General features: G+C 40.5%; 2 protein-coding genes and 1 long non-coding RNA gene across 10 annotated transcripts in view; 2 read left to right on the forward strand and 1 right to left on the reverse strand.

Annotated features, from left to right (window-relative positions):
- Nucleotides 1-2543, forward strand: part of JAK1 (Janus kinase 1) — a 96300-nt gene extending 93757 nt beyond the window's left edge. For all 6 annotated transcript variants that reach the window (XM_048499036.1, XM_048499038.1, XM_048499039.1 and 3 more), the window contains 2 exons: nucleotides 128-238; nucleotides 2083-2543. In XM_048499036.1, coding sequence (XP_048354993.1) covers nucleotides 128-238; nucleotides 2083-2184 — 213 coding nt within the window. In that variant the 3' untranslated portion in view covers nucleotides 2185-2543. The remainder of the gene's footprint in view (nucleotides 1-127; nucleotides 239-2082) is intronic.
- A 495-nt stretch (nucleotides 2544-3038) lies between these two features.
- LOC125434039 lies at nucleotides 3039-4821 on the forward strand. Its single transcript, XR_007244695.1, has 2 exons — nucleotides 3039-4236; nucleotides 4391-4821. It is a non-coding gene; the product is annotated as an uncharacterized LOC125434039 (long non-coding RNA).
- Nucleotides 4822-6453: 1632 nt separating this feature from the next.
- RAVER2 (ribonucleoprotein, PTB binding 2) overlaps nucleotides 6454-17680 on the reverse strand; it is a 49160-nt gene continuing 37933 nt past the window's right edge. For all 3 annotated transcript variants that reach the window (XM_048498665.1, XM_048498664.1, XM_048498663.1), the window contains 6 exons: nucleotides 16533-16783; nucleotides 14726-14837; nucleotides 10805-10950; nucleotides 9365-9454; nucleotides 7558-7677; nucleotides 6454-6938 (listed from right to left, as the gene is read on the reverse strand). In XM_048498665.1, the coding sequence (XP_048354622.1) occupies nucleotides 6792-6938; nucleotides 7558-7677; nucleotides 9365-9454; nucleotides 10805-10950; nucleotides 14726-14837; nucleotides 16533-16783 (866 nt within the window). In that variant the 3' untranslated portion in view covers nucleotides 6454-6791. The remainder of the gene's footprint in view (nucleotides 6939-7557; nucleotides 7678-9364; nucleotides 9455-10804; nucleotides 10951-14725; nucleotides 14838-16532; nucleotides 16784-17680) is intronic.

Consider the following 17680-nt stretch of genomic DNA (forward strand, 5'->3'; position numbering starts at 1 on the left):
GTCAGGCAAGCGTGGCTCATTATACACTACTCCTGCCCTTTTTTATTAGGTGTGCAGGGCACTTTATTAATAGAGTGATGATAGAGAATTAATAGTGTTAACAGCCATGTTTGTTCATACTTCACAGGAATTCTTGAAGATGATTGGCCCAACTCAAGGCCAGATGACAGTCACACGGCTTGTCCGCATATTAACAGAAGGCAAACGTTTGCCATGTCCAAAAAATTGCCCAGACGAGGTAAAAATTTAAAACTGAAATTATTTTAAAATTAGGGTAAGAGTTTTGTTGCACCTTTAGTTAGTTATTTACTTTTCTTCCCATGGGGACCAAAAGTGGTTTTATCACATCATTCTTACCTCTTCCTCTTTATCCTGACAACAGCCCCTCTATGAGGTGGGTTGTGGAGAGATTGTGATAAGATCACCTGTTAGGCTTCTAAGGTCGAGCGGGGATTTGAACCTATGTGCCTCAAGTATTTGTCTGACATTCTAACCCTTTTGCCACCTTAAAGCTTAACAAGTTTTATTTTAAAGATGAAGATGAGGTCTAACCTATAGAAATTTATACTGGAATAAAAATCTCTTAGTCATAGAATCATAGAGTTGGAAGAGACCACAAGGGCCATTAAGTCCAACTCCCTGCCATGCAGGAACAGACTATCAAAATACCCCTGACATACAATAATTCAGCCTTTGTTTAAAAGCCTCCAAAGAAGGAGACTCCACCATTCTCCAAGGCAGTGAATTCCACTGCTGAACAGCCCTGACAGTCAGAAAGTTCTTCCTAATGTTTAGGTGGAATCTCTTTTCCTGCACCTTGAATCCATTACTCCATGTCCTAGTCTCTGAAGCAGCAAAAAACAAGGTTGCTCCCTCTTTGGGCATGGCATGCTGAAATATTTTAAACTTTTAGCTATCGTGTCCCCATAGCCTTTGGCTACTCCAGACCCCAAAGCATCCCCGGCTCCCTGTCACCTCTCTGCATTAGGGCATGGATTCCAGACTTTTTACCATTTTGGTTGCCCTCCTCTGGAGTCTTTAGTGTCATAAACTTGTTTTTCTGTAACTACCTATTGCTGTTCTGAAACTGTTATATGTTTATAGGGTAACATCAACATATTTCAATAAAAGCAACATGTTTTTAGTGTATTTTCAAGAATTCTATTACTTCTGGGCAACATGATCAATTCTATTAAATATTATTGCTATTTTATAGTAATTTAAAATAGAACTTAGATTTCTCAAAGTTTGATGTTTTCTGTAATAAAGCCCATCCTTTCTGCTGGTCCAAATCTGATTTGAATAACAGCTGTTGGTGTGTCATACATTTCCTTTGAGCTGTGCCCATTTGAATCACACCTAGATCATACAGGGCTCTAGCTATAGTAGCAGTAAGCAGGTATGCTGTGTGTATTAACACTTGGAGTGTTTCTGAGCTACCTGTACAATACTGAATTTGGAATTAATGGGACAGTTTTTGAGTCTCTATGTTTGTACATCTGCATAAATCTTAGGTTGAGGAAATAATTGATAGTTAGTACATGCAACACTAAGACCCCAATCGAGAGGGGGGTGGGGCAGGCTCATCTCTGGAGCCTGCATATTTTTGAGCTGGCACAGGTGCCAACAAGTGCAAATGCTCCAGTGAAGTGGGCAGATACACAGGCACCTAGGAGCTGTTTGGCTCCTTGGCGCTTGACCCCAGAAGCAGCTGTCATGTCCCAGCCCCTGTCAGTGCAGGACACTGTGCCGGAATGGCTGGGGGCATTTTGGGGTCAGTCCCAGGAATGGAGCCAACCTTAGCCAGCTTCCACCATGGGTTTCAGGCTGGGAGCACAACCCAAAGGACTTCCTGATGGCGAGTTTTTTCTTCTCCCTCCCCATTCCACCAGAAAGTCCTCTAGAGATGCCACAGTGACGCTGTCCTTGCCCGCCCAGGCTCTGGATTGAGCTGCCAATGTGTCCTTGGTTGTTGATAGCTTAAAGGAGAATATTCCCTCTCACACTGACTAAAGGTTTCAGTGTGTTGTTTCTTACAACGAAATGTTGTTTTTAATTCTTCTTCTTTCCTCTTGTTGGTAGGTTGATCAACTTATGAGGAAGTGTTGGGAATGCGACCCAGGTGAACGGACAACCTTTCAAAACCTGATTCAAGGATTTGAAGCACTTACAAATAAGATGTAATTCAACATTTTTGTACTGCTGCCACCTAAGTGAAAGTATATATGGCATTTTATTATTTGTTCTAATTTGTATTTTAATTATGCTATGTTGAGATGGTTTCTTTGTCCAAGAAGTTTTTCCTCTGAACACATTCAAAACTTTTGCTAAGCACTTTGCTGCTGCAAATATATATGCTGCTCTTACAATTATAATAGTTCTGCCAGTAAAGATCTGAGAGGCATGAAGAAACTTCCAGCACTGGTGATGGTATCTTTTGAGCAGCGTATTTTTTTTGATGCACTTGTCTTAAACCAAGGGCTTTTAAAGATTTGCTTGTACACAACTTGAGTCATATTGGACAAATAAATTCAAAGAAGCCATCTGTACTGTTGCTGCATTTGGTTCATGTTACATTACTACTTCTTTCATATAATGTTTTCTTTAAAAGACCAAGCAGAAGCATCCCATGAACTTTTAAAAGTAAATTTCAAGCAGAAATGATGCATGATTTTGTTTATACTAAGCTCTTCTGTTATGTTCTGTCACAGTAAATGGAAAACATAACTAAAATCCAGATGTATCAGTAACGTAATAATGATCCAAAATTTAAGTCAAATTATCCCAGAAAATTGTCATTATTTAACGTTCATTTGCTTCCCTTTAAAGGGGAATAATTTTCCTTGGAGCAGCAGTGGCGTAGCAGGTTAAGAGCTCGTGTATCTAATCTGGAGGAACCGGGTTTGATTCCCAGCTCTGCCGCCTGAGCTGTGGAGGCTTATCTGGGGAATTCAGATTAGCCTGTACACTCCCACACATGCCAGCTGGGTGACCTTGGGCTAGTCACAGCTTCTCGGAGCTCTCTCAGCCCCACCTACCTCACAGGGTGTTTGTTTTGAGGGGGGAAGGGCAAGGAGATTGTAAATCCCTTTGAGTCTCCTGCAGGAGAGAAAGGGGGTATATAAATGCAAACTCTTCTTTTTCTTCTTCTTTGTTCGAGTAACTGCCGGACAAGTATGCAACAGTGGTCTCTAGTGCTGTATTCATGGAACCCACTGTCCCTGCTAGTTGGTTTTCTGGTGCCCTTTGGCTGCTTCTATAAATCACGGCTTCCCCAAAACAAGGAGCCAGCCCTAGCTTTCCTGCAACCTACAAGTCATCACCTTTTGAGTCTGCTGGGCTTAGGAGTTATTGATGTCAGGGTGGGGTGTGGAGTCTTCCCATAATTACAACTGACCTTCACACTACGAAGATCAGTTCCGCTGGAGTAAATGACCAGTTTAGAGGGCACCCTTTTTGGCACCCCCTCCTGCTGAGCTCCTATCTTCTCCAGGCACTGCCCACAAATCTCTAGGAATTGCCCAAGCTGATGTTGGCAATTCTAGCAAGGACTTCTCATTTATAAACAGCTGCCTTAATCATGAGAGGGATGCTTGGCTTGCAACCTCCTAACATGTAGTGATTTGCCTCAGTACCCCACATGGTAGCAATTTGGCAGTGCTTACCTTCTGCTGTCAAATTTTAATGTGTCCAGTGCTGAACCAGACTGTGGATCTCTGATTTATAGTGTAAGGAAAAGGCACACCATATTTAAAAGGACAGAATTTGTCATCCAGTCTAGACACTGTTCCATAGTTAAGGCCAAAAAGCATTCCCTATACCTCCCCAGCTGCAGACAGTACTACAGTAGCTACAGGTTTTATTGTTAAATTGTGCAGTTTTGCTCTTCAATTTAGATTTTTATAACACATGGTTTAATGCATCTGTTTCATGTGTACCAATTTTTTGATGTTACGAATTGTGAGCAAATGAAACTGTGTTACGGGAAAAATTCTTCAGTCTGTGCTGAGGAAGGAATTTCTTAAATGTAAGTATTCTGAAATCTTATTAAGTGTGCAGATGGTCATATTAAACCATTAACAGAGCAATGGGTTCAAAATATTTTTTCCAGTCAAACTTGGATTCAGAAATAGCAAATGACATAATGATTTCCCTGTAAGTTCTACCTTCATGAGTACAGAAAAGGGAAATTACCCTTGAGCCAGAGGAGTTGTGTACACTGTTGAAATGGTATAGGTCCATGGTGGCGAACCTTTGGCACTCCAGATGTTATGGACTACAATTCCCATCAGCCCCTGCCAGCATGGCCAGTTGACCATGCTGGCAGGGGCTGATGGGAATTGTAGTCCATAACATCTGGAGTGCCAAAGGTTCGCCACCACTGGTATAGGTGCTGCTTGTCCCAATCACCTTTGGAGATGGGGCTGAATCCAGATACCTTCCCACCCCCAGTGACTGACCTTTTTCGAAGGTGGAGAAAAATTCCATGCGCATACTTTCCCAGTAGGACCAAAATGTATGCCTGACTGGAACATACTTTTATATGAATTCAATAGGCATTTACTTGTGAAATATGACGATTGGTGTTGTTGGTAGTAACTGTTTAATTTAAATTATGTTTTCCCCTTTCACTTGTACCTTAGAGCCTAATGTTATTTTGAAAAACTGGTCACAGTTTGCGGCAATTTAAAATTGGATAAATTACAAATATAATTCTTGAATCATCTTGCACTATTGACTAATTTTTCTGTAATATGGATATCAGCTATTATTCTACATGCACTTTGTTATTCTTTATAAAATAAAAAAAGATTTTATCTATGGATGCTTAAGCAGTATTTATCCATGTACAATTAAATTTATTATACTGATGTGCTGTAGTTCAAAATAGTAGATCCTGAGGGGCCCTAAGGATCTCATTACTGGATGGTGCAGGTGGGAGAATCTTAATAGAATAAGAGCTGATTTGTTTTTCCAGTGGAACCATCTACTTTTGCTCAAGCTGGTGCTTTGATCTCTTTTTTAAAGCTCTGCTGGCAGTAGCATAGATGCCATGTATATCTACCAACTTTTATTCCAGTTCCATGGTACAATAACTGGGTTTCTATGTCGTCTTCATATATATCCTCTTTAAAGGCATGTGTATACATAAAACTTCCCCCTCCCCACATTTAGACTCTACCAGTGGGAGAAAGAATATCAGCTGTTCTTTTGTCCACCTCTCAGCCCACCCAGAAAAAAAGCTCCTTTACTTTTCTGTAGGAGAAAAGTACAGCTATAAGCTTCCTGCTGAAAAAGATTACATGGCATGACCACCCACCCCTTTAGCTTTCTGCCTCCACAGCTGTCTCCAGAGAAACAGTCACCCTTTCCCCCCCGCCAAGTGTTCTACTGAGCAACCAGGATCAAGGTGTCCTGTCCCTAGGGATTATTCACCATTTGGCTTGATTTCCCTGACTGCTGGTCTTATGTGCAATTCAGCCATAACCAACCTGCAGCAGCAGACCCATTTTTTGCTCATGCTATGGTACTCTTTTTTTTATACACCTGCAAAATTTTCAATGTCTATTCATATTAAATGCTATGGGGAGACAGACTGAAACTCAGGGAACATTTTGGCAAGCTCCAAATATAAAGTGACTTTCCAGTCTTGCCCTTTAAAGCCTAAGTATGTAAGTATTAAAGGAAGTCAGCTGCTTCATGCTCCAATATTCCAACAATTATGCTGCAGGCAAGCTCAGCCAAAGGTTAGTTTTCGCTAATATGGCTTTAACGACTTTCAAAACACCTATATGAAAATACTTTGGTGTTATAAGCTGTTTCAACTATATTTGAATTGTTTCCAGATAACAGAAGATTAATCTTTTGAGAATATCAGTTCTATTTAAGAGCTAATATATAATCTGCAGTAATTGCAATGAGTCACTCAATTTCTGGTAAATAAAAATATTGACTGCACTAGCCCTGAAGTGTAATGGAAGAGGCTGCTGACCTGTCAGATTTGTGATGACATAAATAATCACATTATTTGAGAGTGGGATTTGTGCAACTATATATTAGAAAGCAAAAACAAGGCTACAAGGTAATGAATAGGTAATTAGGCTCAATTCTGAATACTCATATCTGATTTGGAGGGTGTAGAATTATTGCTGTGAGTCTTGTGCAGAACAGGCAAAACAGTGTTAAGTATAAATATAGGCTTGCTTTTTCCCAAGAAATACTGGCATACACATTTGGGCTATTACCACTGCATTTCTACCATCATATCAGGGAGAAGTAAGTGATCTCCAGTTTCATCAATTGTTTTATGCTGCGATCTAGCATGCAAATCCATTAAAATCCATAATGGGATACTGCCATTATCTATCAAGAAAGGAAAAGACCAAACAGTAATGCTTTTCAGCCAAAAATCTAACTCCTGAAAGAGTTAAAGAAAAAAGTACATAAGCATAATTGCTTTAACACAATAATTGCAACTTTATCAACATAACAACATAACAAGACACATTCCCTGTTTTATTGCTTTTGGAGACAAATTCTCAAGCCACAAAGCTGCCATTTATTTATGACCTTTACGGAAGACCTGTCATCTACAGCACAGAAAGGAGAATGCAAAAAATCAGCAGGTACATATGTTGATACACCACCACCCCTTTGTGCACATCTTTATTTAGAAAAACTAAAATCTCCTATGTAGAATTTTTAAAAATATCTACAATACATATCAAAAGTTACGGGTGAAATGGTACACAATAGTACAAACTGGCTTTAGTTTCAACCAAGATTTGAACTTAATAAACACGTTTTCTTTTAAGATACAGTTCTGCATAATGTACTCCAGAGCCTTGAGCATGTTGGCTAACATATTCCACTGGGCCATCTTCTGGAGAGGAACTGAGGCATGAAGAGCTGCGCTTCTCATTTCTTACTGGTGCTACCTAAGAATAATAAAAGTCAAATACATGAACTGCAAATTGTTATGACTGTTGATAGTGAGCTCCAAGTTATGCAAATATACTGCAAGTGTACTGTACAATAACTTTATTAGTACTGAAAGTGCCACAAGGTCGTGTTCGTCTGGTGGGAGCAGGCAAACAGAACTTTCCTGCTGGAATCTGTCATTCAGTAATCATGATTTTGCTTTTTATAAAAACACAGCACTATTAAACATGACTGATACACCTAGTGATGTATAAAATACAAGATACGGCTCTTCATGAGCTATGTTTGTCTTTAACTTTTGCCATTTGTAGTAGAAATGAGAAGCATCACCTATAAATTAAATCCTGAAGCTACGCTGTGCATTTTAGACACTTGTCACAAACAAAATATTAATTGAGCGCTGTAAAGACCACATTGTGGGAAAGGAGACTAAATACTTTCTCATTTTTCACTATTATGTAGATGAAAAAAAAATCAGCAGATGCACCTTATTGCATCACAATGAAAAATGCACTTGTTCAAAGCCCCTAATTTGCAGAATGGTGCAAAGCAGTGGGAGCCATAATTTACTATCACATGTAAGAGATGAGGACTGAAGCATGTGCATACTCTTACCTTCAGCGGGTTTTGCGGTGCAAATGGCAAGAGGCCTGGATGGAAGGATCCTTGGGCATAGTACGAAGGCATGACCTGTAAATAGGTACTGACGTCTCCATAAACTCCTATTTCAGATTCCTAAATGGAGAAAATAGCCCATAAGAACAAAAAGAAACACCACACGACTTTTGCCAGCAGCCTGTCAGCCATGGATCCAAAACAAAGATAGAGATGGTTAGCTGGTAGAAATGAAGAGCTAGAACACTAACCAGCAGAAACAGAAGAGCAAATACATTCAAAGCCTATGGAAAGGGGACCTTCTCATAGCATCTTTAAGAGGAGAAGAAGAAGAGTTTTGGATTTATATCCCTCCTTTCTCTCCTGCAGGAGACTCAAAGGGGCTTACAATCTCCTTGCCCTTCCCCCCTCAAAACAAACACCCTGTGAGGTAGGTGGGGCTGAGAGAGCTCCGAGAAGCTGTGACTAGCCCAAGGTCACCCAGCTGGCATGTGTGGGAGTGTACAGGCTAATCTGAATTCCCCAGATAAGCCTCCACAGCTCAGGCAGAAGGGCTGGGAATCAAACCCGGTTCCTCCAGATTAGATACACGAGCTCTTAGCCTCCTACGCCACTGCTGCTCCCTAAGGTGGGATGTGTCACAAATATACTTATTCAGAGACAATGGAATTGAAAACAACATGACTGAAGTCAACATGGGTATGGCGTGACTTCAACAAAAGTGCGTGCAACTTATACGTTTACTAGCTCATGCCAACACTAACTGAACCAGCTAAACCAAGCAAATAAATAAAACAAATGCTTTATTTTTCCTCTTATATTTTAATATTCCATGTTTTAATCATTAAAATTGCTTACTAAATGACACACATTTGTCAGCAACTATGAAGTTTTCCCTCAGACTCTGTAGAACAGAAGACTTAGATTACTTTGAAAGGCCCTTATGCCCAGAGCAGCCAAGGCCTGTGTGCAGCTTGTGTTGAAATTATTATTTTATTTACATTTAAAATATGAATATGCTGACTTTTCTCTTGAACATCTTAGTATCTAAGGCAGGTAACAACAGTATAGAAACTATTTATCTGTTGTTTAAATGTTTGCTTCATCAAATACATCTGATGACTGCTTAGGCTACCCCAAAAGCTGTATAGAGTAGAGAGCCTCACCAGAAAGCCAGAAGGGTAGATGCCTGCCTGACCTTCTCCAGGAGGCTGTTCCATGGAAACATTTGTTTTCAGTGTCTATTCTAGGATGGCTCTGGCAAGTAACTACAAAGGCTATCAACAACAACCAACAAACAGCTCTAGCAAGTAAGACTCTGAAGAGCACTGAAAATATAACTTATTTTAGAAGCAGACTTTCAAGCTATTATAAATACTGAGGAATAACAATAAAAGGATTGGGCCGAAATGTCAAAGCAAAGACTCCAACTCCAAACTTCATATTTGGCCTACCATAAAACTGTAGAATGATTTTCATCTACATATCAATAAATAAGAGCTTGGTTAACAGAAAATGACAGGATTTAATGCAAGCATTTCCGAAATAACATAGGACCATTTTCATTATGACAAGAATAAATTTCACATAAGTGTTTAGTCTTGGAGCATAGTCTTGTCTCCTCATGGTGCACAGGAGACTTAAGAAGCTGAAAAATACTTTTGAAAGCTTTAAGAGGGTGTTAATAACAATTACATTTGCATCCAGTGTAACAATGTTGATTTTCTTTGCAAGAACAGCCATATATTGATATCCTAGATATATGGTCTTGGTGGGCACAAGAATTAAATATTTTAAAAATCCTTACCCCTGAACCTTCAGTTTCTAATTCTCCTGCTCTAGTTTGAGCAGCTTGATACACCTGCGCATATTGCTGATACCATTGCTGGACTGCTTCCTGTTGAAAGGCAAAGCAATTAGGACCAAAAACTTGTTTCAGTGATCATACAGCACAATTTATGTGTTCATGAATGCATAAGCTTTCCAAAATGTACATACATGGTACTTCATATATAACCAAACCACAGTTTAATATTACATGAGTGAACCTTGGATACATCACACTTCCTCTCCTCTTGCATGCACTGGTTCAAGTAATTACTTTCTTTATAGTGTAAACTGTATTTGCTGTCCAGTCTTAGCCAGCAAACTACAGTTTGTGTTTGCCTTTCAAACTGGATAACAATCTGTGATTTGAAGCTGGTTTGTAATTTTCATTGGGAAGGGGATATATAATGAACCGAAGCCACACAAACAAACTCATCTTAATCTTGCCAGACTGAACAGAAAAGCAGACACATATTTAGCAAGGGGGTGTTTTTTTCTAAGCTAGTGTTTAGCAACCTCATTTCTTGGAGCCACCACTATGTAGGGTCACGATGAAGGTACATATTGAACTCATTAAACTCATAGAGGCCCTTCCGCACATGCAGAATAATGCACTTTCAATCCACTTTCATTGCACTTTGCAGCTGGATTTTACTGTGCGGAATAGCAGAATCCACTTGCAAACAATTGTGAAAGTGGATTGAAAGTGCATTATTCTGCATGTGCGGAAGGGGCCAGAAACTACTTAGTTTATTCAATGTAAGTGAACAATTCTCAACTTAAGTATAATCATGTTAGGTTCCTACAAAGAGACTACACTGCCTGTGCAATTTTTACAATTACAAGATAATTATAGCTAGTAACATCTTACTCATATTTTGCCTCATCTTATAAATCTGCTCTAGCTGAGATGAACTGTGACTTCCACAGCCACAACTGAAATGGCAGGGAAGTGCCACTAGCAGTTGTTCAGGTGGTGCCAATCCAGAGGACAAAGTTGGAGCTGCTGTGGCAGCAGAGGAGAGGGGAAACGACTGGAAGTGTGGTGGGGAGTTTCACAAGGAAGAGATGGGAGTAGAAGAAAAAGGATTTCCCCAATCATATGATTCTTTGCAAGTCCCTACTGATTTTAATACAGTGCTTAAATAGTTGCACTCAATTAGCCTTCATATACCAGCTGCCCTTAATCCAGTATACTTTTCAACTTTATTACTCTTGATTATCTCTGCAGCTAACTTGCTTCCCGTGTAATGAGGGAAAGGGTTTTGATAATTAAATACATGATGCTTTAATCACTGAAAACATGAAGATTTCCTAAAGCACCGTCTGATTAGCACTGAGCAGTATGTTTAAGACAGGTTACGGTCCAAACACAGCATGCAACCACCAGTTGCCATGAATGCACATATGAGCCACATACCTGAGTGTAATCCCCATACTGTGGTGAATAGTTAAAGTAGTTTTCCACTGCTTGTTGTGATGGAGTTTCCTGAGCAGCTGAGGTCTCTATCAAGGTATTAGGAAGCCCACTATGCTGCTTATTGCTATTGGTTTTGCTGGCAATTGCTGCTCAAAGAAAAAAAACGTCAAAACATGAAATTAGTTACAATCATGTAAGAATAAGAGACAGATTTTGATGTGGAGCTGGACTGATCCATGAATGGCTCAGTGTATGCCATCACTCCATCCAAAAGACCAAAACCAGGCTAGAGAATTTAGACTCTGAAACAAGTCTCTTGCATCTCGTACTTCAGTTTTGGTTGAGGCAACCCACTATTTGCTACATGGAGGTTCTCAGGCAATATTACAGGTGATACAATTTGCAGCCTAGCTACTGGATGCACACTTACCCAAGTTTAATGAATATATGAATAAGAGATATGTCCAAACCAAGCATAGATTTAGAAAGGGATGCAACATGTAATTGTCAAAGTAGGACAAAAACTGTGCTGCTCTTTGCTTTTCTACCAGCATTTTGCCATCAATAAATGCTGTTGCATCATAAGAACTGCCTTTTCAGTGAAGACAGTCTGCCAGCAATTTTCTGAAATTGGGCTCACATTATCAATTATTATTTGCTACCTATAAACAGGGTACACAGCAACAGTTATTTCAAGGCAAGTCTATAATAGTGGTGGCAAAGGACTTGGATGGAATTACATGGCTTTTTCCTCATATGCCATTAATGATGTTTTCAGGCTGGAAATAAAACACTTCCTCCATGGAGTTCAGCATTGGTCCCCCCCTCCCCCCCCTCCACACACACACGCACTTTGGTTTTGTTTTTCTCCACTGTATCTGAAAATACTTTCACAGTATTTCTTTTTGCTGAAATGTTTCTGATCTGGCTTCACTCACTGTGCAGTCATACTAAAATGTTCTATTTTTCCTGCCAAAACCGTGGGCCATTTTCCACAGCCCATGTGGTCACCAAACTTCAATTTCAGTGTTTGCTCTGTAATTTTTTTAATCCCTCACCTCACAGCTTCACTCCCTCATTTATCATTTCTGGGGAGGTGGTCCACCCATTTTTGATATCAACTAATCATAGAATCGCTACAGTGCATGTATGGGGGCGGGGGAGAAACCCTGTCAGCCAAGAAGCAATGTTTTAAGGAGGAGATTATGTAGAAACATTATTGTTAATGTTGGGATTGAAAACGTCTTTGAAACTGTGCAAGTGGTGTGTGCGGAAAAGGCCTATATTCTGTTCAAACAGAATAGGTAGGAGAAGAGAATTCCATGTATTCTGTAGCACATACTAGAATAGGACAGAGTGGTGATGGAAACTGTTTAAAGTCACAGCTGACTTATGGTGACCCCATAGGGTTTCAAGAAGAGACTTTCAGAGGTGGTTTGCTATTGCCTGCTTCTGCTTAGTGGCCCCGGACTTCCTTGGTGGTCTCCCATCCAAATACCAAGCTTTTCAGCTTCTGAGATCTGTCAAGATCAAGCTAGCCTGAGTAAATAAGTGTCTCATCATAACTAACAAAAGGAACACATCTCAAACCTTATGAGTTGGATGCAAAGTTTCATTTCCATTAACAGTATGGCACATCTGTTAGCACAATGTAACTTTTCTGTTTCCTTCACCATTCTGAGCCCTTCAAATGCCCTTATCCACCAGAAGCAGCATTTTAAGAAGTTGGCTGCAGTGGGAGGGGAGAAGCAAAAAGTTCAATTCCATTAATGGAAGTGCCTTCTGTTAACAGAAATATCAGCCTAGATCCAACCCTACTTTTATACTATGCTTAGTATGTTACATTATGTCAGGCTGTATTGGAGCTGCGATGGAGCCCACAGCTGTTATGCCCTGCAGACTCCCTTTTATAGATTCTACCCTAGAAAGAGTCTCAGAATAGGGTGAGGGGAGTTCTTTTATCCTGGTACCCCCTCTCTCCTGCCAGTTTGCTCTCACAAGGGTTCTTGGGTTAATCTGGACCTCCATTCTTGGCCTTTCCTGGGCCAGCCTGTCTGGGGGTGGGCCGACCCTGGTCACCCCCATTGCCTTCTTTTCAGGAGCAGGTGAATGGTGAGTTAAGGCAATCTGGCCCAATGGCCTCCCTGGCTGGGCCTTTCCATCTCCTGTCCTGTCCTCCTCTGAAGTTTTAAGAGGCTATTTTATTAGCTGCCAGCCTCCTTCTCTGGCTTTTTAAGAAATGCAGTCAGCAGGATGTGTCCCACCTCTCTTCTGAGGCATGTGCTGGGTCTACCAGGCTCTGAGGCTGCTGGTGGTACACTGCTGGTCATGTCCTTGCCCTTGATCCTTTCCCCACAGCCCCTGGTAGGGCTGTCTTCCTCAGTAGTGTCTGGGTAAGGCCATCCCCCACCAGGATCTCATCTGAAGTAGGTGAGTGCAGGAATGGGGACAAATCACTAACATTATTTTCATTTCCAACCACCTCATTTCAACAGTAAAGCTTTAACACTTGCTTGATGTGCAAAAAGCCTGGGTGTGATCCTGAAATCCTCTTTGACTATGCACACATACAGCCAGATTGGCTTTTTTCCATCTCTGCCAGGCTAGACAGTTGGCCCCTTACCTGTCTGGCTTAGACATGGCCACAGCGATCCATGTGACAGTCACCTCCAGGCTAGATTACTGTAACTCACTCTATATTGGCCTACCATTGAGACTGCTCTGGAAACTACAATTGCTTCAGAATGCAGAGGCGAGAGTACTCACTAGAACATATAAGACTCATTCTCCACTGTCTGCACTGGTTACCCACTGAATTCCAAATCATTTTCAAGGATTTGGTGTTAACCATTAAGGTCTTGGGCAGTCTAGGACCATTGTATCTTCAGGCCCACATCTCACCATACTGCTCATGGAGGACCTTATGGTCCTCAGAAAGTAACTAACAGGTGGTCCCACCCTGGCCCCAAAGATATATGGCTGGCTTCCACCAGAGCCAGGGATTTTTTGGCCCTGGCTCCTCCATGGTGGAATGCCTTGCTGGCAGACATCAGACCTCTCTGGGTGACATGGCCAGTCATATACTAGGGCCTGACCACAATTCCCCTCTTGGCGGGAGATGGGTACGGTAGTTTGTGTTTCCCCCTCCCACCTCAAATGTAGTCCTGGGAGTTCATAGCCTGTTGTTTAGTTAGACACCTGGGGTTATTTCCTGTGTTGGCTTGGGAGGAATAGAACATGGGAAGGAGAGGACAGCTGCATTCCTTTCCAGCTGAGAGGGAAGAGTCGAGTTTCTCTGGGATAGGAAGTGTTGCTTGGAGTAGGGCGGCGAGTCCTCTTTCCTATTTGAAAGGGGTTATTGGCAGGGTTTCCCAATTCTTTCAATAAACGTCTGATGCCATATTTTCCCCTGAACTGCTGTTACTAAATAAAGATTTTTGCTCACATGGAAGTGCTTTTCTTGAAGAGAACAGGGGTCCTGAAACTGAAACTTCAACCAGTTCCAGATATCATGTAAAACTGAACTATTTCGCTGGGCCTACAATTAATGCTGTACAAGACTTGTTGCAATCTGCTGGCCCCTTAATTACTCCCCCCCTTTAGGTATTAGTATATGGTTTACGGGCAATATGCATTTATTGACATCTGGAGGAAGTGCTTGTTGAGTGTTTTAATGCTGTTGTGTAATTTATGTAATTTATTGGGATTTTGATTATGTTAGCCACCCTGAGCTTGGTTTCAGTCAGGGAGGATGGGATATTAAATTGAATAAAATAAGAATAAATTAAAATAAATTAAATTTCTTTTTTAAAAAATAATATGCAACACTATTGTAAGTATTTGCAAGTATGACAATCCACACTCCCCTCTAAAGCAATCCCACAAGCTCTTTAAATAAACATCTGTTTGCATGTTGCTCACCTGAAAGACACACAGAAGGCAGCACGCTTGCCAAATTTAGGTAGGGATTAGTACTAAGATGGATTTCTTTGGGGGGATCTCCCAGCAAAGAGGTTTGTTTTTTTGAGGAAATCTGTAAAAATGGTAAATAAAAACAAAACAACTAAATACCTTTCAAATAACAAATAGAACTGAGGTGCAACATATATGTAATATTGATACCCATACTGCAAGTCAAAGGGCATCAGAAATTCTTCTAATATCCACTGAATCATCTCTGGGCTTAGTTTGCAGCTATTTAAAAGCAACAAATTACTAATTACCCCTGCAGGCGTACACACACACACACACACACACACACAAAGCAGAGTGATAGAACATCAATCCAAACCTAACTTTTAGAGGTCTCTTTGGCCATTTGGCTCTTGTGAAGTTAAAGTAGTACAGAAATACAGGTTTGTTTGAATCACTGGCTGATCTGTTGTATCACCTAATGTTTGTAATATTCTAGCTACCAAGGATCTAAATTATAAGGCCAATGTAAAGTGATATGATTATTTAGGTAAGAAATAGTGCAGCTCTACCGTAATGGTAAAAATGGTTAGGCTAAACATATGGCAGGGAAGGGAGAGAATGAGGAATGGGTACTGAAAACAAACTAATTCTCTGAATTTTCACAAGTCTCTGCTTGCATATGCTTCAAATTAAAGAGAAAAAATAATTTCTTGAAAAGGAAGACCAAAGCAGATTCAAAGGCTTGTGGCTCAGGTTTATACCACCAATGAAATAGTGAGAAGTATAGTGCACCTAGCATTAGTATTGCAAATGACCAACTGAAAACAATTTATGATAAATGCAGCCACATTTGAGTCAATATGTTAAAACAGAGGAAATATATTTTCTCGGAGCTCCAAAATAATTTCAGTCACGCACCACTGATCTGATTAGAGTAATTCAAGTTTCAAATCTGGATTCAGCGAGAACCCTGATTCACATTCGTTACAGGTAATGTACGTGCAAAAGTAACGCTCAACGATGGTCGAGGTAGGCATGGGAATTCACTGTGAGAGTGCCAAAGATCCCATGGTCTGGTACCAATCTCTTCACTGTAGTCAAGAGAGCTCTTTAATTAAATATGCATAATCCCTTTTAAAAAGTGCCCCAAATATAATGCACGCATAACATATATGGTCACTGTTGCATAACCAAAATAAAAGAGAGAAAAAAGAAAAATTTTCTCCATGGATTCTGGATATAGTTTGGCCTTTGAAAGTTATTAGTGTTTCTGTTCTTGCAGTTCAGAACCAAAAACATTCACTTTTATGTTGCAGCAGGATTAAAATATTCATTGGCTTCCAGTTGTGTCTAGGCAAAATTCAAACATGCTGGCATTGACCTCCGGGTACTTGAAGGACTTCTTGTTTCTATGAGAACCTCTCCATTTGGAATTCCTCCAAATCCCAGGAGCCCTTGCCTTAAGCAGTTGTGGTGTGAGGGGGGATGGAAAAGAAGCTAGGGCTCTTTCTGTGGTGACATTCCACTTGTGTTATATTTGAGGTAATGTTATAATGCTTATTCTTTGGAGCGTTTTTAATACGTTTTCGTTTAGTTCTTGCTACTTTTAACTATTTTATTGTTTTACATTTTTAAAGATATTGTTGTATCTTTAAAAATATCTTGGAGGCTCTTAAGTGGAAAAATACCATAAAATATGCTTCAAAACAAACAAAACTAAGATATTTCACAAAACTGTCTCCTGTAAGCTTCAATAATCAGTGTTCAGGATCTGAAACAGTGAAAATCAAATAATTTGATGCTGTCCTCTTACCCCTAAACTTGAGTCAGTACTTTTTAGCTGACTTTGTTGCTTGAGATATCCGGCCCACTGTCCAGCAGGAAGGTTTGTCAAACTCTGTTGATAACTCTGTGACCTTTCTGCCAGTCCTCCTGATGGTGATGGATTCTCCTGGGCACTATTTTGCCTTGGCATTGTTTGCTCAATTATATGCTGATTTGGAAAAAATGGCAGCATGCCAATCCCTGCTGCAACTGGCATCTGAGCAGGAGTCCGATTTGATACTGCACAATCAACCAAAAATCATTAGGCAAGAATTATCAGGACAATCTGCCTGATTTCTTAAAATTAAAAGTCAAGACAAGCATTTTATAATTCCAAGAGACCAAATAGTTCAGTGATGGACAGGAGAGAAAATAAAACCTCACCTAACAGCTATCTTTTAGGGCTGAGAGAGCTCAGGAGAACTGTGCCTAGCCCAAGGTCACCCAGCTGACGTGTGTTGGAATTTACAGGCTAATCTGAATTCCCCAGAAAAGCCTCCACAGCTCAGGCGGCAGAAGTTGACTTCTGGGATCCTAGGACCCCAGTGCAGGACACCTGCACTAAGTTTTATGCAAATGCATTTCTGCTGATTCAAGAGACAAGATAACATTTTTGCTTCATGCTCTTCCCCATGATAGATCCCCCAACCCATATGGCTATTAGTCCAAGTGGTCTCTTTTCCAGGACTGTTAATGAACACAGTGTTTCTTCAATATTTCAGCTGGTAGAGAAGAGGACCGTAGAATGAATATAAGTATTTTTAAAGAGCTAGCATGGTATAGTGGTTAAGGTGGGCTATGATCTGGGAAACCCAAGTTTAAATCGTCACTTGTCTCATGGAAACATGCTGGGTGACCCTTTAAAAATCTTTAAAAATATCTTGGAGGCCAACTACATACTCTCAGTCCTGACCTTGGCTATTATGAGAATGGGAGACCTCCAAGAAATACCAGGGACATAAAGGAAGCAGGCAGTGGCAAAGCACCTGCAAAATGAGCTGTCACTTGACAGCAAAAAAGGAGGGACAAAAAAGGAGGGGCTCTGCAAACGCCAGTTCCTTCCATTGGCTGGTCACCGGATCAATCCCATTTTTCTAATGCTACCTTTTTGAATACTGTATTTAACTTTATCCAACA

Source organism: Sphaerodactylus townsendi, linkage group LG05 (assembly GCF_021028975.2).
Source record: "Sphaerodactylus townsendi isolate TG3544 linkage group LG05, MPM_Stown_v2.3, whole genome shotgun sequence".
Classification (NCBI taxonomy): domain Eukaryota; kingdom Metazoa; phylum Chordata; class Lepidosauria; order Squamata; family Sphaerodactylidae; genus Sphaerodactylus; species Sphaerodactylus townsendi.